We start from the raw sequence: 21,263 nt of genomic DNA, 5'->3' as shown, positions 1-21,263 counted from the left end.
ATTCTTCTTCCTACTTACCATAGGCATTATATGTAATTTATTTTACTCTCACACACTGGCAAGCCCAAGGAATCATTGACCTCCAATGGCGCTGGGGCATTTTCTCCTACTACTGACCACAATCTGCCCCCCCCCCCCCCCCCCCCAAAGTCTGAAGGACAGTAAACTGGCCCTTTGTTTCGAAAGTTTGGAGACCCCTGAACTACAGCACCAATCCTCTCCCTTCCGCCACTAGTATTGTCTCAGTGGCCCCTGTTGAAGTCAGTCCATTCTAACCCAGCCCATTACATGTATCATGTTAGCCATAGGTATGATTATCTTATTTGGCTGGATCCAGTCACGGTCATCCCATGTCTACTATGGGAAATTGTTATAGATTGTGTGCAGTTACATAAACTGTGTCCAACTCACACTGATATGTGTAGCAAAGAAGTCATGTAGTATTTAAACTATTGTCATGAGAGATCTTGACAGGTGTTTTTTTTTTTTTTTTTTTTTTTTATAATCTGTTCAGGTTAATCTGTCATTATCTTAGACAAGCAAATCTGGATTACATCAATGTGTGTGTGTTGTTTTTTTTTTTTTTTTTTTTTTTTAAGTGTTATTGATTTGTGAGCCATCATTTCTCTTTATTTGATGTTCTTTGCTAGTGAAAACGAATTGGTAATCTCTTCTGTATACAAAGCAGATTTTATACACTTGAACAGAAAGGTGAGAGGGTCTGTTTTGGGGCTGTTTTAGGCTGTCTTTTTTTATGCTGCAGTGATAACTTGCATTGGACAGAGTCTAGACCAGGCATCACTATATGGCGGATCGCGGGCCAAATGCGGACCGTGTCACTCTCCCATTCGAACCTCCTGTGGTCCCACCATTTAGGAGCCTTTTCTTACCCCTGCCATCGCTCTGTAATCCCCACAGAGCTGAGAGCGGGAGGCAGGACAGCTCTGGATGGAGGGTGGAGCTGCCCGAGGTTAACAAGCACAGGTGATTGGCTTCTAGGATGTAGGGCAGAGCCCTCGCAACCAATTGCTATCTATCCCGCCCTCCATCCAGACATGCTGTGCCTTCCTCCGATCTGTCTAAGGTAGGACAGTAAGGGGGGGTGAAGTTAAACAGGGCTGAGGACTGAATCTGGGGTGGATGCTGAGGATTGCAGTAATAAAGGGGGGGGGGGCAGAGGACATTAAAGTTGGAGGCACCTGAGGACCATAATGTGGGGGTCTAAGGACTGTGATGTGGTGGGCTGAGAATATCAAAGTGGGGGAACTGAGGACTGTGATTTTATGGGGACTGGGGGGAGTAGGGGGGAGCTGAGGACTGGAATGTGGGGGGCAGAAGGAGTAGGGCTGAGGATATTAAAGTGGGGGACTGGGGACTGTAAAGTGGGGGGGGGGGGGCTTAGGACTTTGCTTGAGGGGGGGGGCTGAGGACAAGAATGTAGGGGGATGATGTAAATGGGGGCAGAGGTCCATACTGTTGGGGGGTTGATGTCAAGGAAGTGTGAGAACACTACTGTGAAAGGCGTGGAGGAGGGTGGGTGATGTAAAGGAGATGAGGACACTCCTCAAAAGGGGATCTTGATGTGAAGGGTGAGGGGACTGTGATGTGCAGTGGGGACTGAGGACGCTGATGTAACAATGGATTAAGATCTCTGCATGTGCATTAGGTACACATGTCGTGGGTAGGTCAGCACATTCATTTTAATGGGCTGCACTACCCACAAGAAACAGAGAAAAAAGTAATTTAACTTTTTTTTTTTCAAAATCGTGTTGCACCAAGCCGCATGGTGCTGCAACATGCGGTTTGGCGCATTCGAGTGCGCGAGTGATACCGACATGATATTCAGACCTCTGCTAAAAGAAAATTCTACTGACCGAACCTCTGTGAATTGTAATTCAATTCCCCTGGTCTAGACCTTGATTGGCATATGCACATCGGTGTCTTGCAATCCCAGGATGGTGGTAGTGTGGCAGGTAGGCACCAACAGCAATACCAAAATAGGAATCTTTACAACCGTACCAATCCAAGAACCATTTAATTCAATCAAAAACAATGAAATGCAATACTTTGCATTTTTTGGAGCAGTTACTTTCTATTTGATTCAAATAAAGTCGTAGTCCAACAGGTTAGACCAGAACAATTCCAATTTATGTACATGGTTCGTGGACACCTGTTTTCCCCTTACGACCAATCAATGAATGGAGAAGACTTCCCCGAAGTCCATTTCTCTTAACTTCCTTTTCGAATAGTGTCAGTCCCCTTTTTCCTTCTCTTTCTCAGTCTCACTGTTTCCCAAGATGGGAGACCACAGTGAAGAACAGACCTGTGCCTTCAGGCCAGTTGGTGCGAATCTAGACTCCCAATGGATTACTCTCTTCTAACTCCACAGCCATTCTATCCTAGCCCATTCCCAATGGTGGGGCAAAAGAGTCTAATTCTCTCTGACTAGACATGGTTCTGTTCCTAACTCTACTCCACATTAGATGGTCCTTTTGCAGGTTGCATACAAAGATGGCCGCCATAATATCACAGGAACTCTGGGTCAATCAGAACATAGGCTTCCCCACCATGTTGCCATTATCAAGGACAACCTTTTTCTATGCTAGATTCCTCCTAGCAGCAATATCAAAGTGGCAGTCACCTGACTGCTTTATTGACATTTCCAAGTAGAACAGGATAAACACATCACAGGCTATACTTCACCCCCCCCATACTTGACAAAAGGGAGGCCTGACCTAACCCCCTCCTACACATGGGTGATGTTTTTAGCTAGGACCAAACCTTTGGAGCAAAATCTAGTGTTTGTTAATCTAGTTGTTAATAGCATAATATCTTTGTAAAAAGTAGCACTGCGTTGAAAATGGAAAAACGACGTGTACATGTACGGCATTTTGCCCAGAAGCGGCTGCCTGCCGCAGTACATCTGCAGGCGGGCAGTCGTAAAGGTGTTAAACCTGGTCTACTTACCTGCCCTGTGAAGTGGTTTTGCACAGAGCAGCCTGGCTCCTCCTCTTCTCAGGTCCCTCTTCACTACTCCTAGCCCCTCCCTCCTGGTGAGTGCCCCCACAGCAAGCAGCTTGCTATGGGGGCACCTGAGCCGAGCTTCAGCTCTGTGTGTCCATTCAGACATGGAGCTGCCATTCGGCCCCGCTCCCCCCTCTCTCCTGATTGGCTAACTAACTTTGATTGACAGCCGTGGGAGCCAGTGGCGCCGCTGCTGTGTCTCAGCCAATCAGGAGAGAGAGTCCTGGATGGCCGAGAGACTCGTGGACAGAGATGGGGCACAGGTAAGTGTTAGGGGGGCTAGGGAGGCTGCTGCACACAGAGCCTTTTATCTTCATGCATAGAATGCATGAAGATAAAAAAAAACCTAACTTTACAACTCCTTTAAAGTAAAACTATAGGCAAAACTTTTTTTTTTTTTCTCTTTATTTTGGATAGCGTCAAGAAGGGTTCGAACGCCTGTCAGATTTTTTTTTTTTTTCTTCTCCTGTGTCCCATTGCGAAGATTTCCCTTCACTTCCTGTCCCATAACCAAACTGGAGGTGAGAGGAAATCCCTGCAAATTAAGGGAATTCTATGGGGACCCCCAGGTCCCCAAAACGAGTGTCCCCATTGGGAAATTTCCCCTCTATTACCTTTCTGGGGACAACCCATAATATGGAATTTTCTTTAACTTTCACTTTCAATGATAATGGTAAATAGGACAAATGGAGACGGAGAATCTCCTTAACGGGGGCACAGACAGCTGATGCGTTCTAATCCATCTCCTCTCTATCCAAAACCTTTAGTTCTACTTTGATGCATTCTATGCATTAGGGCAGGGATTCCGAAACGACAGCCCTGCAGTTGTTTACGAACTACAATTCCCATCATGCTTAGTCATGTATGTGAATATCAGAGTTTTACAATGCCTCATGGGATGTGTAGTTCTGCAACAGCTGGAGGGCCGTATTTTGGGAATCCCTGCATTAGGGTATAAAACCTTCTGTGTGCTCCCCAGCCGCCCCCCCTCCTTATACTTACCTGAGCCGATCTTGATCCAGAGATGTGCATGAGGGCAACGGGTCTCTCTCCTCCATTGGCTCACACAGCAGCAGGAGCTATTGGCAATCACAGCCAATGAGAGAGCGAGCGGAGGCAGGGCCGAGGTACGTTCTGTGTGTGAATGGACAATGTCCCTTAATGTATAAAATATAACATGTTAGGAAAAAAAAAAGAGCCTTTAGTATTACTTTAAATGATCAGAGTTAGTTATACCCACGACTAGGCAAATCTGTTAAAAATTGGGTTAGCGTGCCCCCCAGTCTATGAATCCATTTTAAGCCAGAGGTGAAGATTGTTTTCCTTTTTGTAGAATGTATCAGTCAGGCTTTTTTAAACCCCTTGGATTTGATAACCTAAAAACCTTGAATAAAATGTTTGCACTGATGGTCATACTGTATCTAATTTTTCTGGAGAACATGCTGCTCCAATCCTTCATGTTCCTAAGCCTTTGGAGCCATGGCTACTAACGCCCGTCTCTGCTGAAGGGAAAGATGATCTAAACTCTGATCCTCCATGTCAGGGGTCTTCAAACTATGGCCCTCCAGTTGTTCAGGAACTACAATTCCCATCATGCCTAGTCATGTCTATGAATGTCAGCGTTTTACAATGCATCATGGGATGTGTAGTTCTGCAACAGCTGGAGGGCCGTAGTTTGAGGATCCCTGTTCCACGTCATCAGAGGTCACATGACCAAGTGCCTTGGACATCCGGCAGGAGACCAGTCCTGAAGGGAACCTGAATAGCATATTCTAGGGAAACGTTACAACACTTCATATGCTGTTCATCTATTCTTCTTAACGTTCTTTACATTTGGTTATTGTTGGCAAAGCAATAGATATGTGATTGTTTACTCCATAAGACATTTCTACTGTAACATTTATCATCTGACAAGCTCTTTGGTTTATTTCAGTCTTTAAAGAGAGGCCGAAGATCCCGCCCAGCCAATCACAAGCCGTTCTGAGGGATAGCTCACCTGAAGAGTACTCCTACAAGGTCTCCATCATTAATCTCTTCAAAAATGTTCCCTTTGTTCTTCTTCTGATTAGTTATGGTAAGATGCGGTTCTATCCTGGACTCTCCATCTATGACTTCTGTGTTTTTCATTAGTCTCCAATGTTAATCCAGTTTGCTTGTAATTTTCTTAAAGAGGTTGTAAACCCGTGCATTTTTTTTTTCACCCTGCAAGAGAAAGCCATAATGAGCTAGTATGCATCACATACTAGCTCATTATGCAATACTTACCTTAGAACGAGCCCCCGCCGTGCCGCTCACTCACCTCTATGACGGGCGACATGTCCAGTCGCCCGTCTTCCGGGATCGCGGCATCCGGCCATCTGATTGGCCAGAGCCGCGGTGATGTCGCGCACGCGCGTGAGAGCCGACAGTCACGGGACTCTGAAGGAACGGCACAAGCGGCCGTTCCTTCAGAGCGCATGCGCCAGTGACGTCACTGGCTGCATGTAAGGTAAATATCTCCTAAACGGTACATGTTTAGGAGATATTTACAGTACCTATAGGTAAGCCTTATCATAGGCTTGCCTATAGGTACAAGTTGTAGAGGAGGGTTTACTTCCTCTTTAAAAGATACAGTGCATCCAGAAAGTATTCACAGCGCTTCACTTTTTCCACATTATGTTACAGCGTTATTCCAAAATGGATTAAATTCATCATTTTCCTCAAAATCCTACAAACCATACCCCATAATGACAATGTGAAAGAAGTTCGTTTGAAATCTTTGCAAATGTATTAAAATAAAAAATCCCATGTAGATAAGTATTCACAGCCTTTGCCATGACACTCAAAATTGAGCTCAGGTGCAAATCTGTTTCCACTGATCATCCTTGAGATGTTTCTATAACTTGATTGGAATCCCCCAGTGGTAAATTCAGTTGATTGGACATGATTTGGAAAATAACACGCCTGTCTATATAACATCCCACAGTTCACATAGATCTTTACTCTGACAAACCAAGCCATGAAGTCCAAGGAATTGTCTGTAGACCTCAGACAGGATTGAATCGAGGCACAGATCTGGGGAAGGGTACAGAAAAATGTCTGTAGCATTGAAGGTCCCAATGAGCACCGTGGCCTCCATCATCCTCAAATGGAAGAAGTTTGGAACCACCAGGTCTCTTCCTAGAGCTGGCCGCCCGGCCAAACTGAGCGATCAGGGGAGAAGGGCCTTAGTCAGGGAGATGACCAAGAACCCGATGGTCACTCTGACAGAGCTCCAGTGTTACTCTGTGGAGAGAGGAGAAGAATAACCATCTCTGCAGCACTCCACCAATCTGGCCTGCATGATAGTGGCGTTTGCCAAAAGGCACCTGAAGAACTCTCAGATCTTGAGAAACAAAATTCTCTGGTTTGATGAAACCAAGATTGAACTTTTTGGCCTGAATGGCAAGCGTCATGTCTGCAGGAATCCAGGCACCGCTCATCACCTGGCCAATACCATCCCTACAGTGAAGCATGGTGGTGGCAGCATCATGCTGAAGGGATGTTTTTCAGCGGCAGGAACTGAGAGACTAGTCGGATCAAGGGAAAGTTGAATGCTGCAATGTACAGAGACATCCTTGATGAAAACCTGCTCTTGGTGAAGGTTCATCTTCCAACAGGACAACAACCCTAAGCACACAGCCAAGATAACAAAGGACAACTCTGTGAATGTCTTTGAGTGGCCTAGCCAGAGTCCAGACTTGAACCAGAACATGAACATCTCTGGAGAGATCTGAAAATGGCTGTGCACCAACGCTCTCGATCCAACCTGATGGAGCTTGAGAGGTCCTGCAAAGAAGAGAGATGGGAAAATAGGTGTGCCAAGCTTGTAGCATCATACTGCAAAAGACTTAAGGCTTTTAAATTTGCAAAGATTTCAAACAAACTTCTTTTATGTTGTCATTTTGGGGTATTGTTTTTGTAGAATTTTGAAACAAGGCTGTAACATATCAAAATGTGGAAAAAGTGAAGCGCTGTTAATACTTTCCAGATGCACTGTACAGCACAGAACTAAACCCCCCTACCAACAACTCAGAATTCAGCTTTCATTTTGCAATGCACTTTCTGATAAATGTTCTCGGAATGGTTTATGGTTTGCTGTACATAATCACTACAGTTTGCTGCTGATTGCACATACATATGCCCATACACATTAGGTGATACTGGCTATTCCAGCAGAATAGTAGGACATTTTGTATTAATGGACACCTTTTATCTGAGATTTCGGGTTTAAAGCTCTTGATTGAAAGGGGGAAGGGTGTAATTCTTAGCCCAGTTGAGTCCCAATTTACAAAGCTTTAGCACCAGGGTTAGGATCTGTGTTACCTTTTGAAATGCCCATCGTTGATAATATCTATAGGCCATCTTGCCTAATCTGCTCCTCCATATTAGTGAGAAGTGATAGGTGCTACTCTGAGGAAGTGGTGTACTTATTCCCCCCTGCAGAAACTATTTTATTGTTTGCCTGGAACTAGAAAAGGATCTCCGTCCTTACTCTCTCCTTTTTTGAGTCATGTATCACTTAGATTATAGAGTTATTGTTTAGAAGTCTGATGCATGCTGGCACTACTAAATTTTGTCAGGGCAGTGAGGAATCAGTTGGTTAATTACATTTTTTTTTTTTTTTTTTTGAGATGACAGTGTCTGTAGTAAAAAAAAAAAAAAAAAAAAAAAAACAAGTATGACATGTTCACTTTATACGTGTATTAAGTGGGGTACACGCTAGTAAAAAATCTGCCGTAAAATCATCCGATTTTTGGCTAGTGTGTACACAACTTTCAGCAGCCGATGCCGACATTTTCAACGGAAAAAAACCGAGGGGCAAACAGCAAAATTTCTATCGTCCGTCCCCAGCATGACCAATTTGTTGCAGTACGTCCACAAAAAATCAGATACGAAAGACCGCACATGATCTGAAGTTGCTGACGACCCAGCAGTCTAGGAACAACGTCGCAAAAAAAAAAAAATCGGATGAGAAATTTCGGGGACATTATGCACTGTCAACTAAAAACGGTTATGACAGCTGAGCATGAAAGAGAAAAATCGGAGGCTATTTCATCCGATTTTTGTCAAGTGTGTACGAGCCTTAAAGCAGTAGTATACCGATTTTTGTGACTTTTTCCTACAGGTAAGCCTATAATGAGGCTTACCTGTAGGTACAATTAATATCTCCTAAACCTGAACAGTTTAGGAGATATTTGCACTGCATGCAGCTGCTGACGCGAGCGGCGCATGCGCTCTGAAGGTCCGGCGGATCTTCAGAGTTCCTTGCCGGAAAGTTAATCCCCCGTGACGTCATTGCGGCTCCGGCCACTCACAGCGCCGGAGCCGCCGAACCCAGAAGAGACTCCGAGGGACCATGTCCGCTCCCACAGCGGTGTCGGGGGGTCCGTGCCAAGGCTTCGTTCTAAGGTAAGTATTTCATAATGAGCTAGTATGCGATGCATACTAGCTCATTATGCCTTTTTGTCTTGCAGGGTTTTTTTTTTTTTTGACTATACTACCGCTTTAAGATTGTGTGGCCACAGAGATCCACAATCCTTCATTTGCACAGCTTAATCGGTTTCCCTTTCAGTACAGGGGGAGAACATGGAGGGGAGGTGTGTGAGGTTGGGGGTAGAGTGAAATGTGGAAGGAGAAATCATGAGATGATGACAGCAAAATTCCTTGGAGCAAATGCGATTCAATAAACATGCAACACGGCCAAGAGGAAACAAATTGTACCACTAGTCATCAGACAGCCGCATTGTATTGTATCCAAGTTTCTGTATTCTATAATCCATGAATAGAAACTGCATGTTTGTACATGATTTTTGAGAAATGTCATCTTGTAATCTCCCTGTAAGAGGAAGAAGTGAGTGAGGATCCGATCCTTTATCTCTAGTGAATCATGTTCTTGGGATTTGCTGTGTCAAGTTCAGTTCCTCTTCATCAGCCTTGGCTTATCCTGGCAAAATATTTATTCGGGCATGAGATAAGAAAATGTTCTTTTTATTGCAGGGATCATGACTGGCTCCTTCTATTCGGTGTCCACGCTGCTAAACCAAATAATCACATTTCATTACCAGGTCAGTCTCCTCTGCATCCCTGTCTAATAAATGCCCATCTGTGATCTGTGTCGTGTGTCAGGGTTATTTAAAGGAGAACTCCGGTCTAAACAAAGTTTGCTTGTTTTGTAATTTATGGAGCTGTTAGATAGATCAGGGCTTGACAAATTTGCTTGGAATCTAGGAGCTAGCTAAAAAAGTTAGGAGCCATTTTTTTTTCCACGCATGCCAAATGGCCGGCTTCTGTCAGACCGGCTGCCATACACACGGGCCGAATGGCGGCCAGTTTTTATTGAACCAGCTGATGCTGCCCGGCATTCAACCCGTGTGTACTTGGCTTGATGGTGTGATGGGCAGTAGCTCACTAGGAAAGGACAGTGCTGCAAGGTGGGTGATCCAGTAACTCTTACCACCTTAGGCCCCTTTCATACGGGCATCTCCGCTAAGCGTAATCCGCTTGCTCAGCGAGGATTTCTCCGCTAATCCCAGCTGAGCAGGCGGATGACAGGTCCTGTCCACTCCGCTATACAGAGCAAACACTGACTCAGTCCCGCTCTCCTCTATGGGGAATCGGAGGGAAATGGACTGACCGAATAGAAAAACTGACAGACGAACCTGATCAGACAACCCGTGTGAAAGACTTTTGCCTGTGTGGCTGTGGCATGGCAAGGAGATGATGAAAAATAAAAAAAAAATGAATTTTAATTTAAAAAAAAAAAACAAAAAACGTTTCCATCTTTTGCGAGTGTGTGAATAGAACTGAGGCTGTTCCAACCAACCGCCCCACATTCCCTGTCCACGTACCATTAAGCAAAGGGCGCCAGATGAAGCCTGCAACAACTTCAGTCTCTTCTCCTCTTAGGAAGGAGATGGGCGGGCAGTGAGAACAGGCAGGGGAAACACTCGGCGTCGTTTAGTGAATGCTTGTCACATCCCCAGCCACCACAAGAGGGCGCCAGTTCCCCTGCCGTCACTCCAGAAGGCCACAAAGCCGCGGCCTCATTTACCGGCTGGCGAGGCATCTTTGTCTGCACACCCATGGGGAGGGGGCATACGGGGGCAAGACCTCTGGCAATGCAGCCCAGGTGCCAGGTCGCTAATTGTAGTCCCCAATGCGACCTGGCGCCTGGGGTTTGTCGAGCCCTGAGATGGAGATAGATCTGTCTATTGTTATTATACAGTGTGTGTACACACACAATATTAAAAGTATTTGGACACCTGCCTTCACACACACACAGATGAACTTTATTGGCATCCCAGTCTTAGTCTGTAGGGTTCAATATTGAGCTATAACAGCTTCAGCTCTTCTAGGAAGGCTCTCCACAAGGTTTAGGAGTGTGTCTATGGGAATGTCTGACTATTCTTCCAGAAGCGCATTGTGAGGTCAGGCACTGATGTTGGAGAGAAGGCTTGGCTTGCAGTCTCCACTCTAATTCATCCCAAAGGTGTTCTATCTGGTTGAGGTCAGGACTCTGTGCAGGTCAGTCAAGTTCCTCCATCCCAAATCCATGTCTTTCTGGACCTTGCTTTGTGCTCTGGTCCAAATCATTTGTTGGAGGGGTGGGGTTATGGTGTTGGGTTGTTTTTCAGGGATCGGGCTTGGCCCCTTAGGTTCCAGTGAAGGGAACTCTTAAAGCATCAGCATACCAAGACATTTTGGACAATTTAATGTTCCCAACTTTGTGGGAACAGTTTGGGGATGTTCCAACATGACTGCACACCAGTGCGCAAAGCAAGGTCTATAAACTAACATAGATGAGAGAGTTTGGGGTGGAGGAAGTTGACTGGCCTGCAGAGTCCTGACCTTAACCCGATAGATCACCTTTGGGATGAATTAGAGCAGAGACTGCGTTCCAGGCCTTCTCGTCCAACAGCGTCCAACACAACAACATTCCAATAGACACACTCCTAAACCTTGTGGACAGCCTTCCCAGAAAAGTTGAAGCTGTTATAGCTGCAAAGGGTGGGGTCAACTCAATATTGAACCAAGACTGGGATGCCATTAAAGCTATGCGTCCCAATACTTTTGGTAATGTAGTGTGTGCTTTTTTTTTTTTTTTTCCTTATGAAGTCTGTCCACTAGAAGTTTTTTCCCAGATGCTTGAGAGTTTAACTGCACAATGATATTCTGGATCTGCACCCCAGCTGTGCCCATTATAAGGAGTTCCCACTCTCCCTGCTAGATTATTTTTTTACATTATGGAGAATGTAACAGGAGGAGCTGGAACACACAAATGTGGGAACAGCCAAGACTCTCAGGTGGGTACCAGGAATTATGGCCGGGAGATCTCAATGAGAAGTATCCAGGACAAGAAGTCGGGGGTCCACTTATTAAATGCAAGGCATTCTGTGATTGGACAAGGTGGACCATAATGACGTCACTCTCCGATCTTCTTCACCTCATCCAATCAGTGAATGCCTTGTATTTATTTAAAAAATACAAGGTGTTCTGTGGATAGCGGCAGGGCCAAGTTACCCCCTGTGCTCATTGTGCAGAGGGAAAGCTGCTTGCAGAGAACACCAGCAGGAATCTGGAAGATTGCCAACTATTAGTGATTTCCAGCTTCTACAGCCCCTTAGGTATGATATACCCATACATATGCTGTGCCAAGCTGGATCACTGCAAGTATGCAGTCCAAATTAGGAGTTCTGCTTGAACTAAGGCATCACCTTTGGATGGACTGAACCTTTAGGCCCTTATGCACACATGGCTCTTTTGAATGCTTTTTGCCTAGCAAGAAAAAAGCAGCGTTAAAAATGCATTCAGGTGCGTCAAATGTTTGGGCGTTTATTTATTTCATTGGTCAGATTAAAAAATGTATTCTGCCCATTTAAACTAATAAATGCTCAAGTGCTAAACTAACCTAGCGTTTAGGCATGTTGGTAGTTTTTTCTGCCCAAACATTCCAATCCTAAGCATGATTTTGGTGCGTTCAAATTTCTGCCCTTAAATACCTCCCTGCCTCCAACCTCCTATAAAAGCCTGTGTGTACATTGACACTGTTGGGGTTCTTCCTTAAGGTTCGGACCACCAGGGGATACCTTGTCAGAGCTCAGGGAACACACTTTGACAGAAACGAGCTGAGAGTCAAAACATGTTCAGTTTATTAAATGCCGAGCATGAATATATGCAAAAGGACAGAGTTTCAACAGGAAATACATATAAGGGCATATGACTTAATACAGATATTCTCATGTGAAACCTTGGGTTTCTTTTGGGAAGTTAACAATAAAAGGTGCTGATAAGTGTGTCCTTGCAAAACAGTAGATAATAAGTAGCGCTTGGTGTTCCAAACATATTAGTCCTCTATCTAAAACATTCTGCAGTTAGGACATGTAGTACATTACAGGGCATAGGGGAGCTGCTTTTACCAAAAACTAATTTCAACATTTAAAAGCTATATTCTATTAACTCTTAAAGGGCAAGATATACAGTGCCTTGCGAAAGTATTCGGCCCCCTTGAACTTTTCGACCTTTTGCCACATTTCAGGCTTCAAACATAAAGATATAAAACTGTAATTTATTTGAAGAATCAACAAGTGGGATACAATCATGGAAGTGGATCGAAATTTATTGGATATTTCAAACTTTAACAAATAAAAAACTGAAAAATTGGGCGTGCAAAATTATTCAGCCCCCTTAAGTTAATACTTTGTAGCGCCACCTTTTGCTGCGATTACAGCTGTAAGTCGCTTGGGGTATGTCTCTATCAGTTTTGCACATCGAGAGACTGAAATTTTTGCCCATTCCTCCATGCAAAACAGCTCAAGCTCAGTGAGGTTGGATGGAGAGCGTTTGTGAACAGCAGTTTTCAGTTCTTTCCACAGATTCTCAATTGGATTCAGGTCTGGACTTTGACTTGGCCATTCTAACACCTGGATATGTTTATTTGTGAACCATTCCATTATAGATTTTGCTTTATGTTTTGGATCATTGTCTTGTTGGAAGACAAATCTCTGTCTCAGTCTCAGGTCTTTTGCAGACTCCATCAGGTTTTCTTCCAGAATGGTCCTGTATTTGGCTCCATCCATCTTCCCATCAATTTTAACCATCTTCCCTGTCCCTGCTGAAGAAAAGCAGGCCCAAACCATGATGCTGCCACCACCATGTTTGACATTGGGGATGGTGTGTTCAGGGTGATGAGCTGTGTTGCTTTTACGCCAAACATAATGTTTTGCATTGTTGCCAAAAAGTTCGATTTTGGTTTCATCTTACCAGAGCACCTTCTTCCACATGTTTGGTGTGTCTCCCAGGTGGCTTGTGGCAAACTTTAAACTACACTTTTTATGGATATCTTTAAGAAATGGCTTTCTTCTTTCCACTCTTCCATAAAGGCCAGATTTGTGCAGTATACGACTGGTTATTGTCCTATGGGCAGAGTCTCCCACCTCAGCTGTAGATATCTGCAGTTCATGCAGAGTGATCATGGGCCTCTTGGCTGCATCTCTGATCAGTCTTCTTTTATGAGCTGAAAGTTTAGAGGGACGGCCAGGTCTTCGTAGATTTGCAGTGGTCTGATACTGCTTTCATTTCAATATTATCGCTTGCACGGTGCTCCTTGGGATGTTTAAAGCTTGGGAAATCTTTTTGTATCCAAATCCGGCTTTAAACTTCTCCACAACAGTATCTCGGACCTGCCTGGTGTGTTCCTTGTTCTTCATGATGCTCTCTGCGCTTTAAACGGACCTCTGAGACTATCACAGTGCAGGTGCATTTATACGGAGACTTGATTACACACAGGTGGATTCTATTTATCATCATTAGTCATTTAAGTCAACATTGGATCATTCAGAGATCCTGACTGAACTTCTGGAGAGAGTTTGCTGCACTGAAAGTAAAGGGGCTGAATAATTTTGCACGCCCAATTTTTCAGTTTTTTATTTGTTAACAAAGTTTGAAATATCCAATAAATTTCGTTCCACTTCATGATTGTGTCCCACTTGTTGATTCTTCACAAAAAATTACAGTTTTATATCTTTACGTTTGAAGCCTGAAATGTGGCAAAAGGTCAAAGTTCAAGGGGGCCGAATACTTTCGCAAGGCACTGTAGCTGCATATCCCTTCAGACACATAGCTATCATGGAGAGGCATTTAGGGGCAGAAAAAAAAACAAGAAACGCCTGTAAAAGGGGCATTTCACAGCTGCAGTGTGCAGGCCTTTAAAGAAGAAGTAAACTTCCCTCCAATGTTCATACCTATAGGTAAGCCTCATTATAGGATTACCTATAGGTACTGTAAATATCTCTTAAATTTGCACCATTTAGGAGATCTATACTGTAAACGGCACTGATGGCATTATGGGTGCATGCGCTCTGAAGGAACGGCCACCCATGCCGTTTATTCAGAGCCCTGTGCCGTGACCAACAACCCATGCGCGGGAGTGATGTCACGCGATTTTGGCCAGTCACAGCCAGAGTCCACGGACCCAGAATAAAGCTGGGCAAAGATGGATGCGGCCTCCAGCGGGGACGGCGAGGGCTTCGTTTGCAGGTAAGTGTCACATAATGTGCTAGTATGCACTGCATACTAGCACATTATGCCTTTCCTTTGCGTGTAGGAAAAAAAAGGAAAAGCAGAGTTTACTTTTACTCTTTGCACAACAGTCACACACAGCTTAAGAGTAGATTGTCTGTCTGATCTTCCAAACCAGGTTTTTAGAATAGCTTGTCTGTGTCTGCCCTGTAAATCTCACAATTATTATAATCCTGTAGTGCTAGAACTGTTTTTGTAATTGCGGCTTTTGCTTGTGTTAATTAGGATGTTATCTATGTTGCTAGGTGTATTCACCTTTTACTCTTAGTAAGCCATCAGTATTTTACACAAAAAAGGAACGCACAAGCCAGATGTCAGAAGAAAAAAAAAAACAAAGTGCACTTTATTGAATATAAATAAGCATCCACTTCCATCAGAATTTGAGAACAGTCAACACCACAAATCAGCACCTCTCCAGATGGGATAAAAAGGAACCAGGATCCTAAGACAGTATGTCAGCCCAGCCTCGGAAGTAAAGCCGGTATTACTGTGCAGCCAGCAATAGCAACACATTCAGCCTCAGAGAGCTGACAAAAGTAGGGGAAGGCAGGGAAGCTGCAGGTGAGAGGCACAGCACAGCTAGCCAGGCTGTAATACAATGGTGGACAAGAGGGGGGGGGGGGGAATGTGATTTTGGGGCTCAGACCCTATTCTGAAGGGGCTAGATGCTAGGAAATGTGTTGCCTTTTTTCCACCTTTCCACCACTGTTTTACAGTCTTGCTAGCTGTGCCTCTCGCCCGCAGCTTCCCTGCCTTCCCCTACTTTTGTCAGCTCTCTGAGGCTGAATGTGTTGCTATTGCTGGCTGCACAGTAATACCGGCTTTACTTCTGAGGCTGGGCTGACATACTGTCTTTGGATCCTGGTTCCTTTTTATCCCATCTGCTGGTGTGTGACATCTGGAGAGGTGCTGATTTGTGGTGTTGACTGTTCTCAAATTCTGATGGAAGTGGATGCTTATTTATATTCAATTAAGTGCACTTTTTTTTTTTTTCTTCTGACCTCTGGCTTGTGCGTTCCTTTTTTGTGTAAAATACTGATGGCTTACTAAGAGTAAAGGTGAATACACCTAGCAACATAGATAATCACTTTATAAATGTTCACATACAGTAGCTTAGTAAATGACATTGAATGCCCAGTCTTATACAAAGTGAAATGACTTTGGCTTGTATGTAATTGGATAATTGAAGAGAACATCACTGCATCCTATTATTCACTTTGTAATTTGAAAATACGCTCTGTTTAGAGAACAGCCTTTATTCCTTTAGTAGGTTAACTTCAATGGGTTTTTGTCTGGAATAAAACTCTAAATCTGGCCATGTGTTACATGTGCATATTTAACTAACCCGTGTTCTATATACGGTGTTTGCCTTGCACTACACTGGGCACTTGAAGTGACAGCTCTGCGCCTGAGATACCAGAGGCCAAAACTAGTAATCAAATGTATACTTTAAGCCAAACTCAGAAAAAAACTAAATGTCCCCCCTTGCTGTGGGGTTGCACCCACCGTGCATGGTTGGACTGCAATGGACTGGAGGTGTCGTCATGCAAGATGTTGTCTGTTCTGAATTCTTTAGGAATCTTCACGGAAGGATGCCCAGCGATGCAGAGGATGGGGTAAGGCTACGTTCACATCTTGGCGTTGCTATTACAGGCGTTTTTTATGGGCGTTTTTGCAGGCGTTTTTACAGGCGTTTTTTGTGCAGGCGTTTTTAGATTGAATAGAGACCAATGGAAAACGCCTGTAATCTGCCCAAAAAGAAGCTCATGTACTTTTTTTGAGCGTTGAGCTCACGGCGTCAAACCGCTCAGACGTGAACAGGGGCCATTGAAATTAATAGGATTTGTCTTGTTGGGCGTTTTGAGAGCTGATCCTAGAGCAGAAAAACTCCCCAAAACGCCTACATGGGAACAAAGCCTAAAGCAAGTATAAATCACACTTTGTGTAAGTCTTTTAGAGGTGTGTCTCAGTACATAAATATTTGCAGAGGATTTATGATGTATGCTCTTTCAGATGACCTGAGACATTGGGCTTAAAAATGACACTTATCTGGTTTAAACATTTTTAGAGTATGTAATACATAAATAAAAAAAGTCCCTTTTTATTATTTGCAGCCTAATTCAGATCCTATATATATATATATATATATATATATATATATATATATATATATATATATATATATATATATATATATATATATATATATATAATATTTATTTATTTATTTATTTTTTGCGGTGATCTGACCTTCTTTCCTATTAATAATAATATTATAATATAGTATTTATATAGCGCCGACAGTTTACGCAGCGCTTTACAACTTTAATACAGTAGGAATCAGAGGACCCTTCTCAAATGTTTATTCTTCATGGTCCTGCTGTATGTCAGAACCTGGACACCCTCTCTTGCTCACCAGGAGATGAAGGACTATGGGATGTGCCGTATTCATATAGCAGTGCACATGACTGCAACTAACGTGCACTGCTTATTCCAAACAGACGATAGTAAAGAGGGAAAAGGAGAGGTTCAGGAGCTCATGGAGGATGTTACTAGTAGGCAGAAAAATACAGCAAAAAACAATTTCAGGAAAAAATAATATTACAGGCCTATTAGAGAGGGGATGTGAATGGATTTTTTGGGAGGGATATTGTTTAGTGTCACTTTAAGTCTGGTTATTCTGGTTTTAGCCTGATAAGCAAGATTGACACAAGCACTAATCTGTCTGGGTTATATTGCTGATAGGGGGAAGAAGTAAACGCAGGACGGATTGGGCTCACCCTGGTCATAGCTGGAATGGTTGGCTCTGTCATCTGTGGCGTGTGGCTGGATTATACTAAAACTTACAAGTAGGTAAACACTGAACCTCCAACCTGTTTTCACTGCTGTCTTCTGTGTACACTTTTCCTCTGTTCTATGCCCATATACAATGAGTAGTAAATGCAGTAATTCTACATCTATCGTGTCTTTCTAAAATCTACTTGTTATAAACTTTTAAAGGATCACCAACACAAAAATATTGTATTTTGTATCTGTATGGGTGTAATATCTCTAATGATAGTAGTGTTCATTAGATGGACTAGATTGACTTTATATATTTTTTTTCAGATTTACATGCACTGACCTCACGGGTTAGAGTAAACCACTGATGGGTGTGCTTACACTGGTCAGCTTTTATTCTTAGGATTTAAACTTTTTGTTCCAAAAAAGAAAAATGTAACTCTTTAAAAGTGTCAGTTGGCTTCAATTTGTTTGTCTCTAAGCGCCGGTTCACACTTGTGCGATTAGGGAAGGCTGCGAATTCGCAGCCTGTTCCCGCATCGCAAACGCACATCTAGCAGTTCACACTGCCATATGCGATACGCTGGGGGTGTCAATGAAATGGTAACGACACCCCCAGTTTGATCGCATATCGCAGTGCGATCTGACAGTTCGCACAGGATCGGATCGCACAAGTGTGAACCACTGTGCGATCCGATTTTGATGCGGCTGAAAAAATGCCTCCTGTGCGAGTTTTGTGCGGGTGCAGTGCGAATTTAGCCATACAAAGTGTATGGCTGACTTCGCACTGCACATCCGATCGCATGTAATGAAGGAGCAGTGCGCTCCGATATTACATGCGATTGCCACACACGCTGAAGTGTGAACCGGCACTAAAAGTAGACCTCCACCCGCTTTTCATAATTTCCCTCCTTACCCCTTCTTTCACACAATCACACATTTATACATTTTTTTTATTGAATTATTTTAAATACAGTTTACTTCTTCTTTTTTTTTTTTTTTTTTGGATCCACTCTTCCTGGGTTACTTACCTTGCCTCCTAAAGCCTTGTACACACAGGCCGAATATTGGCCAGTTCAACAGAAACCAGCTGACATTCGGCCTGTGTGTACAGCAGCCTGGCAGGCTTCTGTCAAACGGGCATGCTGGAAAAAAAAAAAAGCAGCCAATTGGCATCTGATCAGTGCTTGTAGCAAATGGCTGCCAGCGCTGACCGGTGTGTTCTGGTGGGGAGGCATTCCCACTGTCAGAACACAATAGCTCAGTGAGGAGATCGCTGTACTAATAGCCCACTGGGTTGAACAAAAAAAAAAAACCTGTTCCAGTGTATCGGGAACTAGAGACTCAGGAAACCATCAGGCCAGTTGCAAGAACCAGAAAGAGAGGAGAGGAAGATGGGACAGGAAAAGATGGGCTGTAGGGAAAAGTGGGCACTGCAACGCAATGCTAGATTTGCTGAGCATGTAGGTGTGTAGGACAACCCAACAAAAAAGTTAGAAGGGTATTTAAAAAAAAAAAAAAAAGGGGGTAGTGAGGTTCCTCATTAAAGACTCTAAGGAGTACCTACAGTTCACCTCAGTTCTCTGATCTAGAAGACGGTAATCTATTAGAACAGCATATCCCGGAGACTAGTGACATTTAAAAATTTTGTATTTCAAAGCTATTGTATACTAGGATATCATCCACCATTTTTTTTTTTAATCTGTGTCCCATTGCGGAGATTTCCTATCACTCCCTGTCCCATAGCCAAACAGGAAGTGAGCGTAAATCCCTGCAAATTAGGGAACTCCTTGGTCACCAAAAGTAGTGTCCCCATTGGAAGATTTCCCCTCTTACTTTTTTGGGGACAACCCAAAATGTTGGGATTTTCTTTTACTTTCAATGATAATGGTAAACAGGACAAATAAAGAGGAAGACTATCTCTAATGGGGGCACAGACAGTTATAAAAACTGACAGGGGTTCTAATTCCTTACCACTCTATTCTAAACTAAAAAAAATGTTTGCCATTAGTTATACTTTTAATGTATTGTTATCCTAATGTTTAAACTGTTTACATAGTTACATAGTAGTTGAGGTTGAAAGACAATAGTCCATCCAGTTCAATCTGTGTAGGTGTGTGTGGAAGTAATTATTTCCCATACCCCTGAATGTTTTGATCCTTGAGATGTACGTCCAAGAGTCTTTTTTAAAAGTAGCCATACTCCCCACAGTTACCACCATTTGTGGTAGAGAATTCCACAGTCTTGTAGCCCTTACTGTAAAAAACCCCCTGCATAGCCTGAGGTTAAATCTCTTTTCCTCTAATCGCATTGTATGGCCTCGTGTCCTCATGCATTCCTTGCGACTGAACAGTTTGTTTTTTTTTTCTTTCTATGTTGAGATCACCGTTGAGGTATTTGTAAATCACTATCATGTCCCCTCTCAGGCATCTCCTTTCCAGGGAGAATAAATCAAGCTCTTGTAAACGCTCTTCATAATTTACGTCTGTACAGTTGTGGGCTTTTCAGAGATACCAGGTGGCAGCGTGATATTTGCACATATAAACCTTCTCAATAAGGACCTAATAAAAATAATCTACTATTTTTATTTTATACCTTGGAATATTCCTTTAAATACTGGCTAGCTGTAACTGTAGGCTTTCTTTACAGACAAACAACTCTGATTGTGTACATCTTGTCCTTTATTGGGATGCTGGTCTTCACCTTTACACTGGATCTGGGGAATCTCGTAGTGGTCTTTGTGACAGGCGGCATTCTTGGGTAAGTGTCTTTCACCTGGTAAATATGACTTTTCTTGTACTGTTTGGGCCAGCTACATTAACAGCCCATTCACACTGCCGCGACAGGATTTTGTGGGGCGACCTGTGAAGTCGCAGGTGCATATAATTGAAGTCAATACAAGTCGCCTCCAGGGCGCCCCAAAGTAGTACAGGACCCTTTTTCCTATTAGAACGGGTCCTGTACTATTCAATGGCGAGCGACCGACCGCGCCTTGTCAGGCGACCAAGTCGCCTGACAAGTCCGCTAGTGTGAATGGACCCTAAAGCAGAGTTCTGGTCATTTTTTTGTTTATTAAAAGTCAGCAGCTACAAAAAATGTAGCTGTTGACTTTTAATAAACACACACTCACCTTTCCCATGATCCAACGGTGTGCTCACCCTAGTCCTTTTCTCCCTTGGTGGTGCTGGCATCTCTACTATGGGCACCTGGCTGTGACAGTTTGCAGCTTCACAGCTGGGTGCCCACTGCGCATGCAGGAGCGGCCCTGTGCTGGGTGACTGGTCCCGAAGTCTTCTAGGACCTGTCATGTGCCCCAGAAGACTTTGGGAAGGAGAACTTCTGCTTCCAATTGCCTAAGGCAGCATCCTAGGTTTTCCTCCCCAACCTGACTGTTCTTGGACCATCCCTATAATTTATTCAATTCTTTTCTGGAGGCTCAGTATATGTGGGCATTCATTACCCAGGGCAGTCTGTATGCAAATTTAGTCTGCCTAGGAATGCCCACTTCTCTAGACTGACATCCATTCATCAAGACATTTTAAAATTTGCACAGCTCACCTCAAGAGTCAAACCATTGTTTGCATGAGGGCTCTTGAGAGGAGTGCTAAGGCAGGGTGCTGTGATGTTTTCAGGAAGCTTGATATGCCTGCATTGCATAGAGTAACACAGAGTGATGGCATTACGGAGTCCAAAAAAAGGTATGTAATGAAAACCGGTTTTATTTTTGGAAATATCATAAGCATGTTACTAAAGGAGGGGGAAAGAAGAAACCCAGGAAGGCAATCATATATGCTTGTAAAGGCAGAAGGCTTTTCATCCTAATGCATTTTATGCGTTAGGATAAAAAGCCTTCTGTATGT

The 21,263-nt window shown here is 43.5% G+C and overlaps 1 protein-coding gene across 1 annotated transcript in view; it reads left to right on the top strand.

The window, feature by feature from the left end:
* FLVCR1 (FLVCR choline and heme transporter 1) overlaps window positions 1-21,263 on the top strand; it is a 63,830-nt gene that overhangs the window by 32,533 nt on the left and 10,034 nt on the right. Inside the window, exons 3-6 of the mRNA XM_082251366.1 lie at window positions 4,958-5,098; window positions 9,043-9,110; window positions 17,368-17,471; window positions 20,053-20,163. Of these exons, the coding sequence (XP_082107492.1) occupies window positions 4,958-5,098; window positions 9,043-9,110; window positions 17,368-17,471; window positions 20,053-20,163 (424 nt within the window). The remainder of the gene's footprint in view (window positions 1-4,957; window positions 5,099-9,042; window positions 9,111-17,367; window positions 17,472-20,052; window positions 20,164-21,263) is intronic.

The sequence above is a fragment of the Pelophylax lessonae genome (assembly GCF_965119305.1).
Source record: "Pelophylax lessonae genome assembly, chromosome: 3".
Taxonomy (NCBI): domain Eukaryota; kingdom Metazoa; phylum Chordata; class Amphibia; order Anura; family Ranidae; genus Pelophylax; species Pelophylax lessonae.
Note: the sequence above shows the minus strand (reverse complement) of the source record. Positions and strands in the feature narration are given on the sequence as shown.